We start from the raw sequence: 22,054 nt of genomic DNA, 5'->3' as shown, positions 1-22,054 counted from the left end.
GACCGGGGGATGGGAAATCCACTTTCATTTTATTAGCATTTTCCCCTCTGTTGGGGCTTGGGTGTTAAACTTTCCCTTCCATGAGGTTGTATTTCTGCCTTGATGCCCGGTTAAGATCCATGTACACCTGTGGTTCCCAAACTTTTCAGCCTGATTCCACCCCCCCTACCCAAATTCATTTTTTTTTTTTTTTTTTTTTTAAACCACAGGCCATGCTGCCTGTGACCTGCCTGCCTCAGGCACCACCAGCCCCTCATCTAACTCCATCATCCTGCTCCCCACCAACCAACACACACACCTTTGCAGGAGGCAGCTAGTGCTACATGGGCTGCTTTTTATGGTGGCTGCACCACATTGACCATGTGAAATGGCAGGGGTTGAGAGCCAGAAGAGCTGGATTTTTGTTTGGGTGGAGGGTGGGTTACATCAGGCCCCCCTGAAATGTCTTCATTTCCCCCCAGTGTGGGAAACTATGATGTACACTTTTTTCCTTGATTAATGGACAAAACTGAGCTGAGCAAGCAGTGTATTAGCCTCTTGTGCCTTGCCAACCTCTTATTGCTTTGGACCATTGTCTTTCGCTTAGCTTTCTGATCATAGCTGTGGCGCAAGAGAGGATTTTTAATGGATTTTACGCTGGATTGTTTGGAAAGCAAGAAGGAAAGAAACAGTACTAGGAAAAATGTTAGTAAGAACCTCACAGAAACATTTCAGAGAGTGTAACTTAACTGGACCCTCTAGAGGCAGTGGCAGCTGGTGCCTTTTTACCTGTTTAACAACTGGAACAACAGGGTGGATGTGGATCTTTCCATCTGATGATTAAGACTGGCGCTCGGCCTATACTAGGGAAATAGATACATCAATTTGAGCTACACAAATGCTGTAGCTAGTCTTGCATATCAGAACTGACTGATTTCCCAAGTGAAGTCAGAACCTCTGTAGTCTTGCATCAACACCCCTGACTCCACACAATTGTGTGGACTACAGCAGTTGACAGCTGAGCCAGAGATGGATTTTGCCATGTTTTCATCAGATGCAAAAAATCAACAGCTGGGAAGTTGATCTTCACATACAGACACGCCCTGGGTGTGCTGCTGAAGAGTGTGGTCTAGGAATTATGTGGGGGAAGGTCTGACCTGTGCTGTAGATGAGGTCATGCCAGGCCATTGCAGTGGTTATTAATCTGACTGGTCAGGAATTGGAGGCTCAGAGTTGACAGTAAATTTACCTGGATTGCAGAATGCGGTGACAGCCCTGGAGATGCTTAATCACTTTCTCACCCATAACCTGTGGAGAGGGAGAGCCCGTCTCCTTTTGAAACTAAACTCCGGGTAGCCTAGCTCCAGGAATATACACCGATAGGTAAACTCCGGGTAGCCTAGCTCCAGGAATACACACCGATAACTAAACTCCAGGTAGCCTAGGTCCAGGAATACACACCAATAGCTAAACTCCGGGTAGCCTAGGTCCAGGCATACACACCGATAGCTAAACTCCGGGTAGCCTAGGTCCAGGCATACACACCGATAGCTAAACTCCGGGTAGCCTAGCTCCAGGAATACACACCGATAGCATTGTGATCTGCCATGAGAACCTCTGATCAGTTTAACACAGCGATGGGCAACCTGTGGCTCATAGGCTGCATGCAGCTAGCCCAGGGCAGTTCCTTCTGTGGCCCACTTGCTATTCTTGGCTGCCCATTGCTGGTTTAAAACATGCTTATTACAGGTGAAAAATTGTACAACTGCTTAGTGAACAGTAGTTCTAGCTAAGCTGTAGACACAACTAGCTGCAGCCTTTTGCACAGAGGGCATGTGCCTAGTGGTTAAAGCAATGGCTAGGCAGACATCAGTTCTGTTCCCTCATTGCAGAAATATAGTAACTAAAATGAGCTAAAATGAACCTCAAGAGGTCAGCAGGTCCTGTGTGCTGAAGTGGGCAGGGCCAAGTAAACACCTCTCAGAAACAGTGTAGGTTTGTCTATCTTGTTTTTTAAAACTCCTCTAATGAAGTGTTCCATAACCTCCTTAGCAGCATTAGGTGTTTTTGCCACTATCTAGCCTAAATTGTCTTTGATGCAGTTTAAGCCTATTACTTGTCCACTCAGTACTCCTTATTGACTTCCAGTTCAGATCATTGAAGAGTGCCTGGAGTCATAATGACTTCACCAGTGTTCCTGTCCTTTCTTTACATCAGACTAGTTTGAATTGGCACTTTTAACATTGCCTCCTTGAGAAGCTGCCAGTTCTCCTGAAGTCCCTTTTTCTTCTACTAGGGGACCTTACTGACCTAATCTAAGAATTTGTTAGTCTGTTTTCTTGACATTATCTTTATTCTACTGCTCTCATGCCTTCCATTTGTTAAAACTATGAAATCTGTTTTACAGCCCCTTCCACCATGTTGGTCCAAAATGGTGGGTGTCCTAGTTATGTCCTGAAACAAACACCCCAGTACAATCCAAAAATTTATTGAACCACCCCAGATCTCAGACCTGGGGGGGGTAAGGTGGAGCTGATCTTTATGAACAACTGTATGAGCTCATGCTAAGAAGTGTCGTAGCAGCCTGTCTTCTGCCATTGTTTTCCCAGCGCACGGTGGAACAAGAGCAGTCTGAAGATTTGCTCTGTTCCCCAAAGGTAGCAGCAGTCAGATACTTCCTGGAGTTTTGAAAGGGGAACGGTGACTCCATACAGGGCAGCAAAGATCAAACCCTTGAATAGAGTGATCAGGGCAAGGATTGTGGGGTGTGGATGCAAGTCAGTACTGTGGACAAACAGAAGCATCTACCCTGGCTTTTTGTCAATAGTACAAGAGGAGGAAATGAAAAGTCTCTCCCCTGGGAGTGGAAGTTTTGCCTCCCAAATTAGGTTTTTTTTTTCTTGAGTCACACTGCAGTATGTTACACACTGAGGGTTCATCTACATTAGCCCCCTTCTTTGAAGGGGGGATGTAAATGAGCCAGATGGGGGAACAGCAATGAGGTACTGTGCTGCATATGCAGCACCTCCTTAGCATAGTTTCCACCACATGAACATCAAAGTTGCTTTTTGGGAGGAAGGGTTCTTTGAAGTGGCCCTGGCTACACTGCTTGCTCCTGCTGCTTCAAAGTTAGCAAGTTTGGGTGGTGGGAATTATGCGAATGAGGTGCTGCATAACCAGCCCAGCACCTCCTTGCTATTTCCTGATCTGGATGTAGCGTAATGAGCTCACACTGTTTTGGGCAATGAAACATGGTAGCGTAGACATGACCAAGTATCAACTAAATACAAGATGAAACGGATTGGTAAGCACTAGAATTCGCACTTTCCAAGAATCATAGAACACTAGAACTGGAAGGGACCTCAAGAGGTCATCAGGTCCAGTTCCCTGCGCTCTTGGCAGGCTCAAACACAACCTAGATCATCCTTGATACGTGTCTGTCTAACCTACTCTTAAATTTATCTTCAGCCATGGAGATTCCACAACTCCCCTAGGTAACTTATTCCAGTGTTTACCCACCTCGACAGTTAAAAAGTTTTTCTTAATGTCCAACATAAGCCTCCCTTGTTGCAGTTTAAGCCCATTGCTTCTTGTTCTATCCTCAGAGGCCCAGGAGAACAATTTTTCTCCCTCCTCCCTGTAACCCTCTTTGAGGTACTTAAACTGTTATGTCCCCTCTGTCTTCTTTTTTCTAAACTAAAGCAGCCCAGTTCTTTCAGTCTTCCCTCATAGCTCATGTTCTCTAGACCTTTAATCATTCTTGTTGCTCTTCTATGGACCTTTTCTAATGTCTCCACATCTTTCTTGAAATGTGGTGCCCAGAACTGGACACAATACTCCAATTGAGTACAGTGGAGCAGAAGAATGACTTCTTTAGTCTTGTTTACAACACTCCTGTTAATACATCCCAGAATCATAACAAAAAAGCAGTCAATACATCCCAGAATCATGTTTGGTTTTTTGGCAACAGCATCACACTGACTCATATTTAGCTTGCTGTCCACTATGACCCTTTCTGCACTACTCTTTCTTCGACAGTTGCTTCCCATTCTATATGTATGAAGCTGATTATTCCTTCTTAAGTGGAGCACTTTGCATTTATCCTTATTAAACTTCATCCTGTTTATCTCAGACCATTTCACTAGTTTATCCAGATCATTTTGAATTATGAGCCTATCCTTCAAAGCAGTTGAAACCCTTCCCAGCTTGGTATCATCTGCAAACTTAATAAGCTTACTTCCTATGACACTATCTAAATCACTGGTGAAGATATTGAATAGAACTGGTCCCAAAACAGATCCCTGCAGAACCCCACTTTTATGCCCTTCCAGTGTGACAGCAAACCATTAATAACTATTCTCTGAGAATGGTTATCCAGCCAGTTATGCACCCACCTTATCATGGGCCCAGCTATGAGGTATTTGCATAGTTTATTGATAAGATGATGATGCAAGATCATCTCCAATGCCTTACTAAAATCTACATCAGCGGTTCCCAAAAACTTTTTGGCATCATGCCCCCCTTTTGATTTTTGAGAAACCCTCATGCTCCCCCACCTCCTCTTTACCATCATCCAACCCTCCACTTTTAACAAAAATTCAATTTGAAATTTAAAATAAACACAAAAACTTGCTATAAAAGTTAAAAATAAGCATAAAAAGTTTTTCTTGGCCCCTTGAATGTGCCTGATGCAGCCTCAGATGGCCAGCAACCTGACCCCATGCCAGCCTCCTGCCTGCCTGAGACTGTGCTGCCAGAGCCACCCACCTGAGCCCTGTGCCACTGGGGCTAGCCACTCTGGCTAGCCAGCTGCCTGAGCCCCACACTGCTGGGACCAGCTGCTCGCCTACCAGGCACCCACCCAGCCACAGGCCAGGTGCCCACCTGCCATCCCGAGCTACACAAGCCCCACACTGCCAGGGCAGCCACCCAAACCCCACGTTGCTGGGGTCAGCCACCCACCTGCCAGCCCAAGCTGACCGTGCCCTACACTGCTGGGCCCAGCTGCCACCTGCCAGCCTGACACACCGAAACTCCACACTGTCAGGGCCAGCCATCTGTCTGCTAGTCCGAGCCCCACACTGCTGGGGCCAGCTGCCAGCCCAAGCTGCCCGAACCCTGTATTGCCAGGGCCAGCTTGCGCCGCCTGACCTCTGCAATATCGAGGCCAGCTGCCCAAGCACCACAAGTCCTGCAAGCCATCCACCTGTGCCCCTCTCATCCTGCATAGCCAGGCACCTCCTGCCCTCCCCGCAACCCACACTCACTCTTCTTTGCAGAGGGCAGCTAGCTCCATGTGGGTCTTTGCCAGCTGCCTTTTTATAGCGGTTGCACCAGGTCACCCATATAAAATGGCAGGGGCTGAGAGCCAGAAGCAAAGGCTGGCTCTTTCTTCAGGTGGGGGAAATGATAGGGGAGAGCTGGGTCATCTTGCCCCCCAGGGGGGCATGCCCCTCAGTTTGGGAAACCATGGTCTAGGTATACCACATCCACCACCTCTCCCTTATCCACAAGACTTGTTATCCTGTCAAAAAAATCAATCAGCTTCGTCTGGCATGATTACAGATCCATGCTGGCTGTTATCACCTTATTTTCTTCCAAATGTTTGCAGATGAAGTCCCCAGTTATTTGCTCCATTATCTTTCGCAGCACAGCAGTTAAACTGACTGGTCTGTAGTTTCCTGGTTTTGTTTTTTTCCCCTTTTTATAGAAGGGCACTATGTTTGCCCTTTTCCAGCCTTCTACAATCTCTCCCGACTTCCAGGACACTTCAACGACGATGGCTAAAGGCTCAGACACCTCCTCTATCAGCTCCTTAAGTGTTCTAGGATATATTTCATCAGCCCCTGATTTTTCTAAGTAATTTTTAACTTGTTCTTTATGTATTTTATTCTCTAAACCTACCCCCTTCTCGCTATCATGCATTATGTTACGCATTTCTGCATCAGATTTTTTGGTGAAGACCAAAACAAATAAGTCATTAAGCACCTCTGCCATTTCCAAGTATCTTGTTTATTCCTCCTCACTGAGTAGTGGGCTTGTCCTGTCCTTGGTCTTCCTCTGGCTTCTAATATATTTGCAGAATGACTTCCTTTACATCTCTAGCTAATCTGAGCTCATTCTGTGCCTTGGCCTTCTAATCTTGCCCCTGCATACATGCATTGTTTGCTTCTATACATATATATGTTTTGTCATTTTTCCTACTTTCTTTTTTTTTTTTATACAACTCCTTTTTGATTCTGAGATCATGCAAGATCTTCCCGGCTAAGCCAAGGCAGTCTTTTATCATACTTTCTAGCTTTCCTATGCAGCAGTATAGTTTGCTTTTAGGTCCTTAATAATGCCCCTTTGAAGAACTCCCAACTCTCCTGTTTTTTCTCTTAATCTTGCTTCCCATGGGACCTTACCTACCAGCTCTGAGTTTACCAAAATTTGCTTTCCTGAAATCCCTTGGCTGTTCTCCCTTTCACTATTGCTTGGAATCATGAGCTATGTGGTCATGGTCACTTTCTCCCAAGCTACCTTCCACTTTCAAATTCTCAATGAGTTCCTCCCTATTTGTTAAAATCAAATCTAGAACTGCTTCCCCAGTAGTAGCTTTTTCCACCTTATGAAATTGTCATCCCTGCAGTCCAAAAAACTTTCTGCATATTCCGTACCTTGCTGTGTTAGTTTCCCAATATGTGCCTGGATAGTTCAAGTCCCCCCTCCCCACCAAGTCCTGTGTTTCAGATAATTTTGTTAATGGTTTTGAGTGTCTCTTCTACCTGGCTAGCTGGTCTGTAGTAGACCCCTATCACGACATCACCCTTGTTTTTCACACCTTTTAACTTAACCCAGAGCCTCTCAACATGTCTGTCTCCTGTATCCATCTCCACCTCAGCCCAGGTGTGCACGTTTTTGATATATAAGGCAACATCTCCTCCCTCTGTACCCTGCTTGTCCTTCCTGAGTAAGTTCCACCCTTCTATGCCAATATTCTAATCATGCATATTATCTCACCAAGTTTGTGATACCAATTATGTCATAGTAGTTTAAGATTAAGTTCTTCCTGCTTATTACCCATACATCTTGCATTTGTATATGGGCATCTAAGATATTGATTTGTTTTTGCCTCCCATTTGTGCCTAGTCCCTTTTTTTTTTTTTCTCTGCTATTACAGCCCATGATCCCTCCCATTTCCAACATAACTCCCTGGTCTCCAGGCTTTTTACTTACCTGTGGGCTTTAGTCACCTGTCTCCATCGAACCTCGTTTAACACCCTCCTCAGTAGGTTAGCCAGTCTTGGCCAAATACATCCGTCCCATTCTTAGAAAGGTGAATTCCATCCCTGCTTAGCAGTCTTTCATGGAACAGCATCCCGTGATCGAGGAAGCCAAAGTGCTCCTGGCGACACCATCCTCACAGCCAGACATTTACCTCCAGAATGCACTTGTCTCTGCCTAGGCGCCTACCCTGGACAGGAAAGACTGAGACCACCTACGCTCCCAACTCCTTCACACGTACTCCCAGAGCCCTGTAGTCATCTGGAAAGTACCCTTCTCAAAACTGCCTCCTGTTTGCAATCACCTGTTCGCAAGCCAATCAAGGGGAAGTAAGCAGTCTGTCACAAGGACACAGGGGAGTTAGTGGGAGACTGTTCTAGTACCTTGTGTCCTAATGGAAGCCCATGATCTCTGTAGATGTCAGTACAAAGTGAAGGGAAACAGCTACAGCTGTGGTTGAGGACTTTGTTCAGAACATAGCTATGGTCTGCGAGGTGTTACCATCAAGCTTCAGTTCTCAGCCAGTTCTGGCTCACCTGTAGTAGTGTGACAGCATCCGCTTTCAACCACTGGCATATACTAGAAGGCACTGTGGGTCAAATCCTTCTCTAGTGTACGTGAATATTAGTTTATGATTTGATACCTAGGTGCATGGGCTATAATTTTAATAGTACTAAAACAGAAAGACACCTCAGTGGGAGACATCAGTAATGAAGAGTACATAATTTAAAGCCTTCTTAGAAAGGCGAAGTGCAGCCTAGGCAAACTTCGACTCATTTGAAGATTTGGATGGTGTATGGGGACAGCAAAGTTTCCTGAATACAGTTCAGGGCTACATGGTAAATCAGGTCTAAAACCAGATGAGTCTAAAGCAGGTAAGTGTCACGCTCCTCCCATCCTTCCCCCATGAACTGAAGATGGAGTGGAACTTAAGGTACATTTGCACCACCACTGCAGAGGGGGTTAGCTCAAACTTGTTCACTGATGTATGACCCCCTTCCCCCGGCTTTATTTGGCAGAGTGATGGGTGCCATAAGAATGATACTCAAAAGTGTGCTCTCTAAAGCTTAGCAGGGGATGTGGTCATAGAAAAGAACAAGCGGAGAACCCCTGTCCCTGTGCTGCAGAGTGCCTCATTGTGTTTACAGATACAGACTAATACAGTTCCCATGCAGACTTCACAAGGCAATATGCAGCAGAAGTGCCATGTGAACTTCAAAATCAAGCTAGCAAGCCAAAGGTGTTTCAGTGTTCAAAATCATCTGCATAATAGGAAAGCAGAAAGGTCAGTGAAGAACCTCACTTTACAGTACTTCAATATTTTTAAACATGCTTTAGCCCAGAGTTAATTGATTCTGAACCACAGAAAATGCGGAGACTGAAGTTACACTAATAGTTGTAGTTTCATCATTAGTAACATAGGTACATTACACTGCAATTAAATACACAGGTCTGTCCCTTTCAGTTGACTTGGGCTGGAGCTCAAGTGTCTGTTTGCAGCCATGTGAGGCACCAACACAGGCCAGCTGTGGTTGTTTAACTGCAGTGTAGACAGACAAGTTTTTCAGCTGTGTAACTGCTTTTACATTCATTGTCAATGAAACAGCAATGAGAAAGCCAAAGCTCAAAACAATTACTGAAGAATTCCTTGGTTTTATTACAAAAGAAAATGATCACTGTGATCAAAATGGAAAAGTTTGCTCACAACTTGTACATGAGAATTCTAAATACAAACATCCACCCCAAACACCATTGTTTCAATGCCTTTTTAAAAAAAAAGGGACAACCATTTTGCACTGCATTTGTGACCCCCACATTAAATACAAAATGTTACAAATTTCAAATGTTGACATTATGCCTTGCGAGATCATGGCAGTGAACAGACTCAGAGCACTGCTCCCTGGGATCATGAAATATTTCACTGGGAAGCATGAGAGGAAAGAAGGTTTTCTGACAGTGAAGAGGAGAGTAGGTAAAGATGGAAAAAAAGGGGGCCTGCTCATGTTCATAGATCTTTCTATAGTGCTCATCTCCATCCTGGCTACTCAGACAAAACAATAGACATGAGAATTTCCTTACTGCATGAAAGGTAAGTAGCTTGTACGATTTAAAAACACCCACTGAAGCAATGCTATCTCAGAACAGAACAAAAAGGCCTCCAGATACATCTTCCATAAGTTAGTGAGGGAAATGAAGTTGCATTTATGTAGCCATAGTTACCAATAAAGATAAATGTCACATTTACCAACACATGAGTCTTTCCTCTCTTCTCCTGGGAACATGGGATCATTTCACATGCAAAAAGACAAAACTGCAGGTATCACAACAGTTCATTTGTTCACATCCCTAATTTAAAAAAATATATTTTCATACTTCATCTTTGCTGAAACTCTAAGAAGAAATCCAGTCTCTTCTGATCAGGTTGGAGGGGAAGTATAATACTGTCCATAATTCCATGCATTCTGATAGTTGTACTGGAAGAGAAACATGGAATAAATGAGCAGAAAATCATTTTTTCAAATATATTTGGTAACTTGAAATTTCAATAGCCTACTTGTACCCATCATGCCAGGAAAGAACACTGACCCTCTGCAGACTTCAAGGTGGTCTAGACAGTGGATCTCACGGTAGGAGATCATGTCATACAAGACTGGAATCTTCTGAATAGCTGTGCTATTCCATGGAGTTGCATGTGCATTCTATGAACTCATGCGAGAGGAGTAAGGGCAGGGAGATCATGACCTTCAGGCAGTTCCCTCACAGATCCAAGCCTGTAGTTGGTATGGACTCTGGAAAGCAGGGTTAGACAGCAGATTGTGGGATCTGTACAGACTACGGTATCTCAAAGGCCCACAGTTACCACCAATTACTTATCCTCTAATTACGTGGCAGTGTGGATTCCAATGCAGAGACTGGCAAAGAGTACCCTCATGTAATACGAATGAAAAATTAAGAACTACTTCAGGCAATAACTGAAGTACCATTTTTGAGTCCCATTAGGTTTAGGACAGGATAAAGACTCTTTGCACAAGGTGGTGAAGGAATTAACTGATGAAATCCTCAAACGACAGGGAATAATATTTGCAAATTCGTGGGTGACTGGAGAAGTACTGGAAGACTGGAGAAGAGCTACCAGTGAGCATCTTTAAAAATGAAGAGCTGGGGAACTACAGATAGGGCAGTCTGACCTCGGTACCTCAGCAGCTACATCATCAGGGTAAAAAACATGCTATTTGTGAATCCCTGGAGGATGAAGGAATAATCATTGGCAGCCAGCATGGATGTACAGAATCACAGAACTGGAAGGAACCTCAAGGGGTCATCAAGTCCAGTCCGATATCAATAATTCAAGAGAGCCACAATGCATGTGAATATGAGATGGTCTTTAATAAATAACAACAAACCATTCTTTTTGTGACCCGTATTTTAAGAACAGTGCACACACAGTTTGTAATGTGATATACATTTACTCCAGGATGTTCCTGAACTTTTCACATACTCTATTTTGTTACACTTCGTGTGTGTGTTTGTACCACTATTTTCTGACTTTCACTCTTGAACCTTCTCTCTCTCTCTCTGGAGGATGCTAGGGGGAGTTATCCAACACTCTGAGATTACATATCACGTGCTATTTAGATAAGAGTTCATTTTTGAGCTTTTAGATGTTCACTGTTTATTGAGAATAATCAGGAAGGTTTTGTTTTGTTACACTTTGTAATTATACCATTGGGAGCCACAAAGAAGTCCTTAAAGAGCAGCATGTGGCTCTGGAGCTGCAGGCTGCAGTCCTCTGATCTTGACCATCCCCAACAAGTGTTTCTCTCACTGGCTCTTAAAAATCTCCTATGAGCAAGATTCCACCACCTTGCTAGACAATTTATTCCAGTACTGAAACCATCCTGACAGTAAGTTTTGCCTAGTGTCCAACCTAAACCTCCCCTGCTTCAGTGTAAGACCAGAGCTTCTTGTCCTTTCCTCAGAGATTAAGGAGAATATTTTTTATTCCGCACTCCTTGTAACAACATTTCAGGTACTTGAAAGCTTTTATTTACCAAGAATAAATCATGCCAAACCAGTTTGATTTCCTTCTTTGATGAGTAACTGGCTTACTGGATATAGGAAATGCAGTAGATATAATATGCCTGGATTTCAGCAAAGCTTTTGACACAGTCCCACGTGACATTCTGATGAGGAAACTGGATAAACATAAGCTTCTTGCAACTACCATTAAGTGGACATATAATTGGTTAACACACAAGAAGTAACTGTTAATGGAATGTGAGATTGAAAAGATCTCCAGTGAAGTTACCTGGAATCTGTCCTGGGTCCAATGTTATTCAACATATTTATTAATGACCCGTCCGTAGAGAGAGAGATCAAATGTGCAGATGACACAAAGCTGGGATTGCCAACACTTTGGAGAATCAAGCTAAAATTGAGAGGGATCTGGATAAATTGGAGGACTGGGACATAGATAGCAATATCAAGTTCATAAAGAAAAATGTAAGGTTCTAAACTTAGGAGGAAAAACAAATGCATAAATACAGAGTAGGGAATACATGGCTAGACAGCAGCACTCTTGAAAAGGATCTGAGAGATATGGCAGATCACAACCTCAACATGAAGTCAACAATGCAATCCTCTTGCCAAAAGAAAAAAGACAAATGCAATTTTATGTTGCATTAACAGAAGCACAGCAAGCAAGACAGGAGAGATGATTGCGCCTGGTGCTGGTCCAGCCTCAGCTGGAGTTCTGTGTCAAATTTGGTCTCTTATGGACAGAAAGGATGTAGTGAAACCAAGAAGGATCAAGAGGCAAGGAACAATAGTGATCAGATGAATGAAATACAAACCGTAGAAGCAGAAGTCTAAAAGAAATGGGTATGCTTAGTTTGGAAAGAGGACATTATAAGGATGGACAAGGTACAATTTTAAATACTTGAAAGTCTTCCATAAAGAAAAAAGGATGGAGACAAGTTGCTCTGTTTTACCACAGAGATAGGACAACAGGCAATGGGTTCAAACTACAGCAGAGCAGATTTTATATTAAATTACAAACTGTCAGAACAGTAAAATAATGGAATGGACTGCCTAGGGAAGTGTTGGAAGTTGCTTCATTGGATGTTTCAAAATGAGGCCAGTCATTTGTCTTGGATGGTTTAGATCCAACAAATCCTGCATCTTGAGAGAGAGACTAGATGACCCTTGTAGGCCCTTCAAACCCTTTGGTTCTACGATTCTAAAATATCAGATGTAGGAGCCACTTCCCCTGGATTCAGGATAACTCCCTCTTTGGCTCCTACATGAAGCCACAAAGCCATTTCTGTTTGCAGCAGGCTCTTGTCAGAAAGAGACAATGAATGGAATCTGATGGAGCAGACATGGGCACTGATCTCTTAACACCAACCAGTCAGATATGGCACACCAAATGCAGTGGAATAGGATAAGGCAACATACAAAGGTTACAGGTAGCTCTGGATGAGCCCAAAGCCAACTTCTGATAGTCCCATAAAATTTACAGATGTGCCACTAGTGCTTAGTACATCACTGAAGAGGACAATGTTTCCTGGCATATCTAGTTTTATCTTTGGTGTATGACCAGGCTGGTTTCTCTCTCATCCGCAGTTGGCAATGGTACACAGTTTGTGATAAGGAGCCACGGCACACATTTCCAAACAGCAGAGAAGAGAGTCTTCAGGTCCTTTTAGAAATGCAGCAAACTGTCTTTATGATAACTGCATAACTCCATCCCCTCAAAGGGTAAATCCTGTATCATGGCCTCTACCTTGGCCTCACTAACATCTGGAGCCATGAGGCATTTCATATAATAATCATGATAGCTATGGACATGGCTGCTACATCTGAAGCATCCGTGGCTGCTTGTAGAGCCACCTTAGTTCCTAACTGGGCTTCTCTCATGACCTCCTTGAGCTTGTTCCTGTTCTTTTCCTAGAATGAGATGCAGCTCTGCTCCTGGAATTATGAAAAGGAAGACCACAGTAAACCCAGGAGGTGAATGGTAGCATTCCATAAGGATATGACTGCCTTGCCTGATGACAATCCAGTACTGGTCTCCAGATGGCTGCAGGCCCCATAGGGAGAACTACCTGTTCCATTCATGGTCTCAGGAGCTGACCTCAGGAGATAATTCCCTGCTTGAGGGGGGTGTGAAGACATGTCCCTGTGATAGTAGCAAGGAATATATTTCTTCTTGTAGTGCTGGTAAGGTCTCATTCTCTGTACTAGGGTCCAGGATAGTGTCTGGCTCAGTACAAGGGTCATTTTCAACATGTGGCCAGATCTTCCAAAAACGTGTGTATGAGTGCCACCAGTGACAGGTGCTAGAGTTAAAACTGAGGGTTGTGAAGTGAGTAACACTATGATGGTTAACAAGAAGGCATTTTAGATCTAGATTCAGTGTGAGGTTCAGTGATTCACTTCCTCTCTCCCAAAGCTTTACGCAATCTTTCCCCTGGAAGACCAGCTCTGCCTAAAGTCTCAGCCCAGATGTCTGAAGTGGTCTTTCTTGACACCCGATGTGTCTACCACTGATGTCTTCATCGGCTTTAGCACCAGCCTTGGGCATCCTCTATGGACCAGAGGGGATACTTGTAGAGGTTCTCTCTGGTACCTGACTTCTCTGGATACAGACACACCCTGGATTGACAGCTTCAGTGAATGAAGCTTCAGTTTAGCATCCTGCAACTCCTCAAAAGAAAATGACCAGAATATGCCAAACAAATGCATGGTGAATGATTCACTTCCAGGCAGAAGAGGCCTCCACTATGCCCACCCATTAGCAGAATTAACCCACTGCATGAAGAACAAGGCTTGAAGCCTGAAGATTTAAGTCTACCATTAAGTGGGTGGTTGAGCCATGCTATATTGGGGGCCAAGTCCAACTGTCAGCAATCCATCTAAGAGGGTCATAGTATATGTGTTGTTGCTACAGCAAGTGGAATATATTCTGCTAAGCTGTTCAGACTGTGAGGCTTTAGCTCCAGCACAGTCTTGGACATTCACTATTTCCGTCATTCTTCCCTGGGCAGTGAGAGGAAACAGAGAGGGTCACAACTGCCCTGCCCCTACAGGAGCATGAGGCAACACAGGAAGCCCACACACCAAGACTGGCATCCACACAGACACACTCAAGAACAGTGTTCCTCTCAGATGAGTAACTATGAAAAACCAAGTCAGACCTCAGGTAAGTGTCAAGGCATTTTAAGAAACAAACTCAACAACATAGCAACCTTGAAATAAAACAAGGAATCCTGTGGCACCTTAAAGACTAACCGAATTATTTGGGCATAAGCTTTCATGAGTAAAAACTACTTCAGACGCATGGACCTGCATCTGATGAAGTGATTTTTACTGACAAAAGCTGCATCTGACAAAGTGGCTTTTACACAAGAAAGCTTATGCCCAACTAAACGAGCTGGTTTTTACACTGCCACAGAATTCCTCATTGTTTTTGCAGAGACAAACTAACATGCGACCCCTCTGAGGCAGCTTTTTAGCAGAAATGTGTAGTCCTCAGTTGCAGGGCAGAAGGTTCCAGCATGAGCAGCAGAACTCCCACAAACGTGTGTATATTTTGGGGTCTTTTATGTGCAAGCAGGCTCATATAAGAGCCAAGTCACACAAGAGAAGGCCACTGCCACTCTTGGTCTACCACAGAGAACCGAGTTCCCACACAGGGGCACTGCAGATACAAAATGGAGAAGCAGAACTACAGATTTATCTGAGATGTTCAATACCTAGTTGCAGATAAATAAGGTCCTTGGGGGTAAAACAGAGCATATACATTCAAAATGTTCCATCATGGAAAGTGATTACCTCATACGCACCTGATACCATGCATTATAATTATAGGCAACCTGATTAGCTTGCATGTCTCCATCCATCATTTGTGTAGATGCCAAAGCTGCATCATCTCTATGTGCTTTCTTCTCATCTGGCTCATCTGATCTGCAAAATTAAATAAGTGTATTTTGTTTAACAATCTTTAAAATGCAGTCTAGAATACCTTTACTCCTGAATGTGTATTCGTTACTTCATAAGAATCAAGGTGATGTTTCCAAGCCTGGGTTTCTCAGATGGTATCCCAAAGAGGGAATATGATTTTGAGAAGTGAAGTGCACTCTACTGAAGTGAATGAGTGCTGCAGTTGGCAGCATGTCGTTCTTAGAGGCTACTCTTTCAAATACCTAAACATGGACGGAGTTTCTCATTTTTACGCAATCAAGTTCTGACTCTAGGCTTTAGTTATTTTTGGTAGCAGTTCTCTTTAGCCTCTCTCTGCCCTGAAACTTGTGAGTTCCTGACTCTGCCAGCAGGTCTTTTATGTTGAGGAAGGGAACAGTCTTGCGTACACTCTTAATCAATATGAGAATATTGGGTGATGGTAATAAAGTACAGCTGTAAACTGAACACTTCTAAAAACAGAACTCATTTTGTTGCCCAGGCCAAACCCGCAGGAGCTCTCCCTGAGATGCCACATTCTGTGTTCTTTCTAACCACACGCAGTAAACCCTACAAGTCTGGCAGTCATGGTTAGACAATAGGATGAAGAGTGGATTGTCACTTTCCTTTGTTGGAAACAGTTCCAGTCTTATAAAAGCAAGCTCTGAAATGCTCACATCAGTAGACTTGTGTGTAATGCTATAATGTTTTCTCTTTTAAGGTCAGAAAGGGCAGTGCATGGCCCAAGGAATAGATATAGCACAATGTCCACAGTACTCACGTGTCTGAAGGTAAAAGGGGTACATATGCTTGATCAGTGCATTTTCCTGCCTCCTACCTATTTCTGGAGATAGTCAGGCCTGGCTCTAGTCACATTGACTGGACTGAAAAAGAGATTCACACCTCTGCAAGGTCTGGGCTTGCCCCTGCTTCTGGTTCTCTTTTGGATGCTAAACAAGTGCCCTCTCAAGAAACAATCTCAGGAGCCAAGGGCCATTCACGCAACGGACATGGAAGTAAGTCTGTGAAGTGTTTAAAACCTGCCTGACATCTAATCTTATCCTAAGCACCCATCTCTTCTGTAAGGTCATGGATATGGTCTTTCCCATTATGCACAGTGGCCAAATAAGACATTCTTTGAAATGCTTTAAGTTGTTGAAAGGATATTTTTCATCTGGTGTCATCTCACCTACAACAGTCTTTGCAGCATTATAGACAGGTGCATTAAGCCGTTACTACTCCGCAGTTCAAGAACTTACTTCTATTAACTTTCAAATTATTCCAAAAATGAACACACATTTTTACTCGCTGACTTCAACATTATGCAAAGTTTATTCAAGATTTTGAGTATGTCATATCAGTGGAGTTTAGTTTATGCATGTTAAGTGCCAGCTTGTAACTCTCCTAATTAACTGTTACGTAGCCCTCTGCTTGGCACTGGCTATGCCTCGGAGTACCATGTTTCATTTTGAACACTAATGTAGAGAAAGGACATAGCAAGACAGGAAAGGAGGCAGAGGCTTCATCCATTCACCACTTCCCACAAATCTGTACTAGATCAAATTACATTTGGAAGCCAATTCTATTTGATAAGTTTCATTCCATTTTTCTAGAAAAATCATATATTTTCATCCTAGACTTTTAATTACGCCAAAGAAATAACTGAGACCAAAGGGTTTTTTTTTTTTTATATTTGTCCTATGCAGCCAGACTATTTAAAACCAACATTGGGAATAATTAGCAACATTCTGGAGATGTAATAATTTTCATTTGTATTTCATCTTCTTTCATACTCTTTATAACTAGGGCCAAAATCTTCCCTAATCAAAAATGACCTCTTTTGTAAATCAACTTGAGATCAGATTATGGATGAAAGCCCCTTGACTCAAAGTCCGTGCTTGGAAAGTCTCATGGCTGGTCAGATGAAGGCAGCTGTGTGACTAAGAAGCCAGCCATCTGGTATTCTGCAAGAAAGAACTTGCAAAGGGAGGAAAATAATGTGCTGTAAACAGTACTGCTAGCTTTTCCTCTGTAGGCATCTGTCAGGCCTGCCTTCAGATTGCCTGGAGGTTTCCTTGTCTTGACTTGCTGGGAATGAAGCCTGCATGTCCACACCGATGAACAGCAAGCAGAAAGAACCATCTAGCGAGAGGTGTCTTCCAGTGCAGTCTCTCAGGAGGCAAGCAAAAGATGTGCAGGAGGGGGAGGCTCCAGAAGCAGGAGTTCATCAATATGATACCCATGAAAACTTCTAAGATGTAATCGACTAGCATCTTACAGAAAAGGACAAAACTGGTTGTTCTATGGAGAACGCACTAGTTGCTGGTCACCACAGATAGTCAGCAAGTGCTCCACTTTCCACCCAAGAGCATGTGTCCGTCCAGATGAAGAACTGCACTGGCAACAGGAGAGAAGCCACAAGTCACTATGTCTGGAAAACTCACAGCCAGGGCACCCAAGATGAGGCAGCATGGGATACTGGTGGTCAGAGACTGCTGAGAACTAAGGCATTCACCTGCTGACCTGACATGATGTTCCAAGAGGTGGGCTGCCAGTCAGAAGCTATTATGCTAAGCCTGTCTAATGGCTGCCACAGTTGCTAATCAATATGGGAACTAAAAGATAAGCTGTGACTAACGAGGGTCTGGGAACAAGGAAGAGAGTCAGGAGCTCAGGTTGCATTCTTGTCCATCCTTCTGGCTGAGGGTAAGGGCCCAGGCAGGCACATAGCCTGGAGATGAATGGACGGCTGCACAGATGGTGCCAGAAACATGTTTAAAACAAAGAAAAAGATACAGTCTTCAGGCAACACAGTCAGCTTGTGGAAATCTTTGCCAGAGGATGTTACGAAGGCCAAAATTATAACATGGTTCAAAAAAAGAACTAGATAAATTCAGGTCTATCAATGGCTATTACTCAGGATGGACACGTATAGTAGCCCTGGCCTCTAATCGCCAAAGACTGGGAATGGGCAAAAGGAGATGAGAATTACTTGTTCTGTTCCGTCCTTCTAGGGCACCTGGTACTCTCCACTGACAGAAGACAGGATTCTCGGCTAGACAAACCATTGGTCTGACCCAGTATGACCCTTCCTGCATGAAAGCATTCCCTGACCATGAGATCCTGTTCAGGGAAGAGAGGGAGCCTACCAGACTGAGGAGAGGAAAAGGTTCTTTGCACACTGACTTAAAAACCTAACATGGAAGACTCTAACCTGGGTTCAAAAGGATCAAGCGATTAAAAACCCATCAGGCAAGCATATAAAAGGTAGTCTGGAAACCTTAACAGGGAGCTAGATGTTGCGAAGGGGGACAATAAAATTTACCATAATGCCATAGGTCCCACAAGATGCAAACCAGTAGAGGAAGCTACTCGACACCTTAGATATCTACACAGAAATACAAAGAGTATGGGGACTGAACTGGAAGTATTAGCCCATAGACTAAATTATTATTTCATTGACATTACAAATCCTTGGTGGCATAAGTCCCATGACTAGAATATGGGGATAGAGAAGCACAGCTTGTTCAGGAAGGTTAGGTGGGATAAAAAGGGAGGTAACTTTGCATTATACATCAAGAGTATATGCACACGTAGAGTGGCTGGAAGGATGTCAGAGACAGAAAATTTTAAAATCTCTGGGAAAAGATAAAAAGAATAAAAACTGGAGGGACATTGGGATGGGTATCTACTTTGGACCACCAAATCAGGATGAGGTGGATAAAACCAACAACATACACCCAAGTACACAAGACCTAGTAGAAACTGGAGGCTTTATCTACCCAGACATCTCTGGGAAAAGTAATATGGCAAACCAGCATTTGTAGTAAGTTCTCAGAATTCATAGACACAACTTTTTGTTTCAGTAAGTGGAGGAAGTAACCAGGTAGACTGCCATTTTAGATTTGATACACAGGGAAGAACTGGTAGGAAATTTGAAGGTGGGAGACCATTTGGATAAATGTGATAATGAGATGACAGATTTCATTATCGTGAGGAACGAAAAGAGGTACATCAACATAACAAGGACAACAGACTGCAAAAAAGCCGATTTTCACAAAACTTAGCATACTTATAGGTAAGCTCCCAGGCAAAGAAAGTCTAAGTGAAAAAAGAGTTTAGAAGAGGTGGAAGTTCCCTCAATGAGCATTATTAAAGGAAACTATCCTATATGAAAGAAAGAAGAGCAAGGTCAATCTGGCTTCAGCAGACCTTCTTTAAGGACATGCACATCACAAAGGAACAACATGACAAGTGCTAAGCAGGAATACAGAAGAACAGCACAAGTACATAGGGACAAAATCAAAATGAGTTTCACTAAAAAGGAACACAAAAAGCAGTAAGTTATTTAAATAGATTTAGGAGCAAGAAAAAGATGAAGACAGTTTAGGTCCTCTCCTTTGTGGGGAAGGAGAGCTAATAACTGATGACATCACAAAGGCTGAGATGTTTTATTTTGCTTCAGTGTTCACTGAAAAGGTTAATAGTGAGCAGATATTCAAGACAATATTAACTAAAGGGGGAAGGAATGGAAGCCAAAGTAGGGAAATTACAAGGTAAAGATTATATTGACAAAGTGGGTAAAGTCAAGTGGAAGGGCCTGAATTTCGTCTTCAGATATTTAAGGAACCAACTGAAACACTCTCGGAACTGTTAACAATTATCTTTGAGAACTGCTGTAGAATAGGTGAAGTCCCAGACAACTGGAGAGGGGCAAATATACAATGGGAAACAAAGAGAACCCAAGGAATTACAGACCAGCCAGCCAACCTCTGATACCTGGAAAGATACTAGAACAAATTATCATACAATCAATTTGTAAGCCCCTAGGGGGATAAGAGTTAAGGAATAGCCAACATGGATTTGAGAAGATCATGCCAAACCAACCTAGTTACCTTCTCTGACAGGAATGCAGGTATGAGCACATGTAGGTGGGGGAGAAAAATAGACATGGCAGCTCTTGGTGTTAAGTCAGTCTTCTGATAAAGTCCCATATATATCATTCTTATAAACTAAGTAGATGTCATCTAGATTAAGTCATTGTAAGGTGAGCACACAACCAGTTAAACTATATTAAAACAGTAATCATCAGTGGTTCACTGTCTAGTGTTACCTAGTGGAGTCTGATAGGAATCAGCTGTAAATCAGATACTATTAAATTAAATAGAGATATATAGCTATCTCATAGAGCTGAAAGGGACCTTCAGAGGTCATTGAGTCCAGCCCCTGCCCTCACAGCAGGACCTATCATCATCATCCCTGACAGATATTTTTTTTAAATTTATTTGCCCCAGACCCCTAAATGGCCCCCTCAAGGGGGGAACTCACAACCCTTGATTTAGAAGGCCAATGCTCAAACCACTGAGCTATCCCTCCTCCCACAACTGGCAGGGATTGCTAGTATACAATTAGAATTAAAAATGACCGTGACAAATTGAAGAATTGACCTGAAACAAGATAAAATTCACTGTATACAAATGCAAATTTCTTGAGGGGGAGGGGAATCAAACAAGTACAAAATGGGGAGTAACTGGTTAGGTGCTAGTACTTCTGGTTTGGTAGTACTGCCCTACCAAATTCACAGTCCATATAGGCAAAATTCATAGCCATAGGATTTGAAAAATAAGTGAATTTCACATTGCCAGCTATTTAAACTTGACAGGGTACTATAACCCTGGGGTCCCAACCCAAAAGAAAACTGTCAGTGTGTGGGGGGAGAGGGGGAAGAGAAGAAGGGAAAAAAAAAATCTATAGTAGGAGGGGCCATGGGGTTGTCAACATCACTCCTATGGTTCATGCTGCCTCTGAAGGCAGCAACCACAGAGCTTTCTGCAACCGTGGCAGGTTCCAAGAGGTAGAAGTGGTCTGATCTCCCTTGTACTGCTCAGGGCAGACCAGGTAGGGGCTCCTCACTGCTGGTCCCCGACCAGGTTAAGAGGGAAAATACTTGCTCTCCCTACAGCTGCAGAAAGCTCTGCACCCACTACTCCACACTCAGCTGCAGGAATCTCAGGCTGCTGCCCAGTCCCAGACAGTGCCCTGCAGCAAGGGGAGGAACCCAGAGGTGCTCTAGTCTGGTCCCTCTTTACCCCCAGCAGTTATGCAGGAGATAAGTCCTGTTCCCTCACTGCCCAGTCAGAGCTAGGAACCCTTCCTTTGATGGGGTGCTCTAACTGCACAAGTCTCCTCCTGTTGCAGAAACCCCACACTGTTGCCCAGTTTTGGACAGTGCACTCTGCAGCAGAGGGAGGCACCTGGAGATGGGTTTTGTCTGGTTCCTCTCCCTCACCACCAGAGCAGTTCGTGGAGTGGGGAAGAGAACATAATTTTTGTTCTTCCCCTGTCCAGTCAGAACTGCTCTATTTGGCACTGGTGAAGCACTGTGTCCAGCCCTGGGGAGCCGCTCAGTAGGACAAAGCTAAGCAAATTACAGAGAGTCTATATGAGCATTAGAGGTGATAAAACATTCAGAAAACCTGACCTATGAGGTCAGTTTAAAAAAACTGGGCATGTTTAGTCTGGAGAAAAGACTGGGGGTGGAGAGCTGATAATCTTCAAATATGCTGAGGAATGGTATCGGATGGTAATCAACTGTTTTCCGTGTGCACTGATGGTGGAACAAACAGTAATGGGCTTAATCTGCAGCAAGAGAGATTAGACTGGGAAGTAGGAATTTTTTAAAATAAGGGTAATTAAACTCTGGAATAGGCTTCCAAGTGTAATCCCCATCAACTGGAAATGTTTAAGAACAGGTCAAACACTTATAAGGGATGGTTTAGGTTTACTTGGTCTTGCTGCAGTGCAAGGGGCCAGACTTGATATTTATGGAGTTTCCTTCTAGTCCCAC

At 43.5% G+C, this 22,054-nt stretch overlaps 1 protein-coding gene across 6 annotated transcripts in view; it reads right to left on the bottom strand.

Moving 5' to 3' along the window:
• Positions 1-25: 25 nt before the first annotated feature.
• Positions 26-22,054, bottom strand: part of PRPF39 (pre-mRNA processing factor 39) — a 46,335-nt gene continuing 24,306 nt past the window's right edge. For 4 of the 6 annotated variants that reach the window (XM_074996143.1, XM_074996146.1, XM_074996147.1 and 1 more), the window contains 2 exons: positions 15,093-15,213; positions 9,727-11,674 (listed from right to left, as the gene is read on the bottom strand). In XM_074996143.1, the coding sequence (XP_074852244.1) occupies positions 11,579-11,674; positions 15,093-15,213 (217 nt within the window). In that variant the 3' untranslated portion in view covers positions 9,727-11,578. The other 2 variants (XM_074996144.1, XM_074996148.1) reach the window with 1 other exon arrangement.

This window comes from Carettochelys insculpta, chromosome 6 (genome assembly GCF_033958435.1).
Source record: "Carettochelys insculpta isolate YL-2023 chromosome 6, ASM3395843v1, whole genome shotgun sequence".
Taxonomy (NCBI): Eukaryota; Metazoa; Chordata; order Testudines; family Carettochelyidae; genus Carettochelys; species Carettochelys insculpta.
The sequence above is the reverse complement of the archived record's forward strand: the minus strand, read 5'-3'. Positions and strand labels throughout refer to the sequence as shown.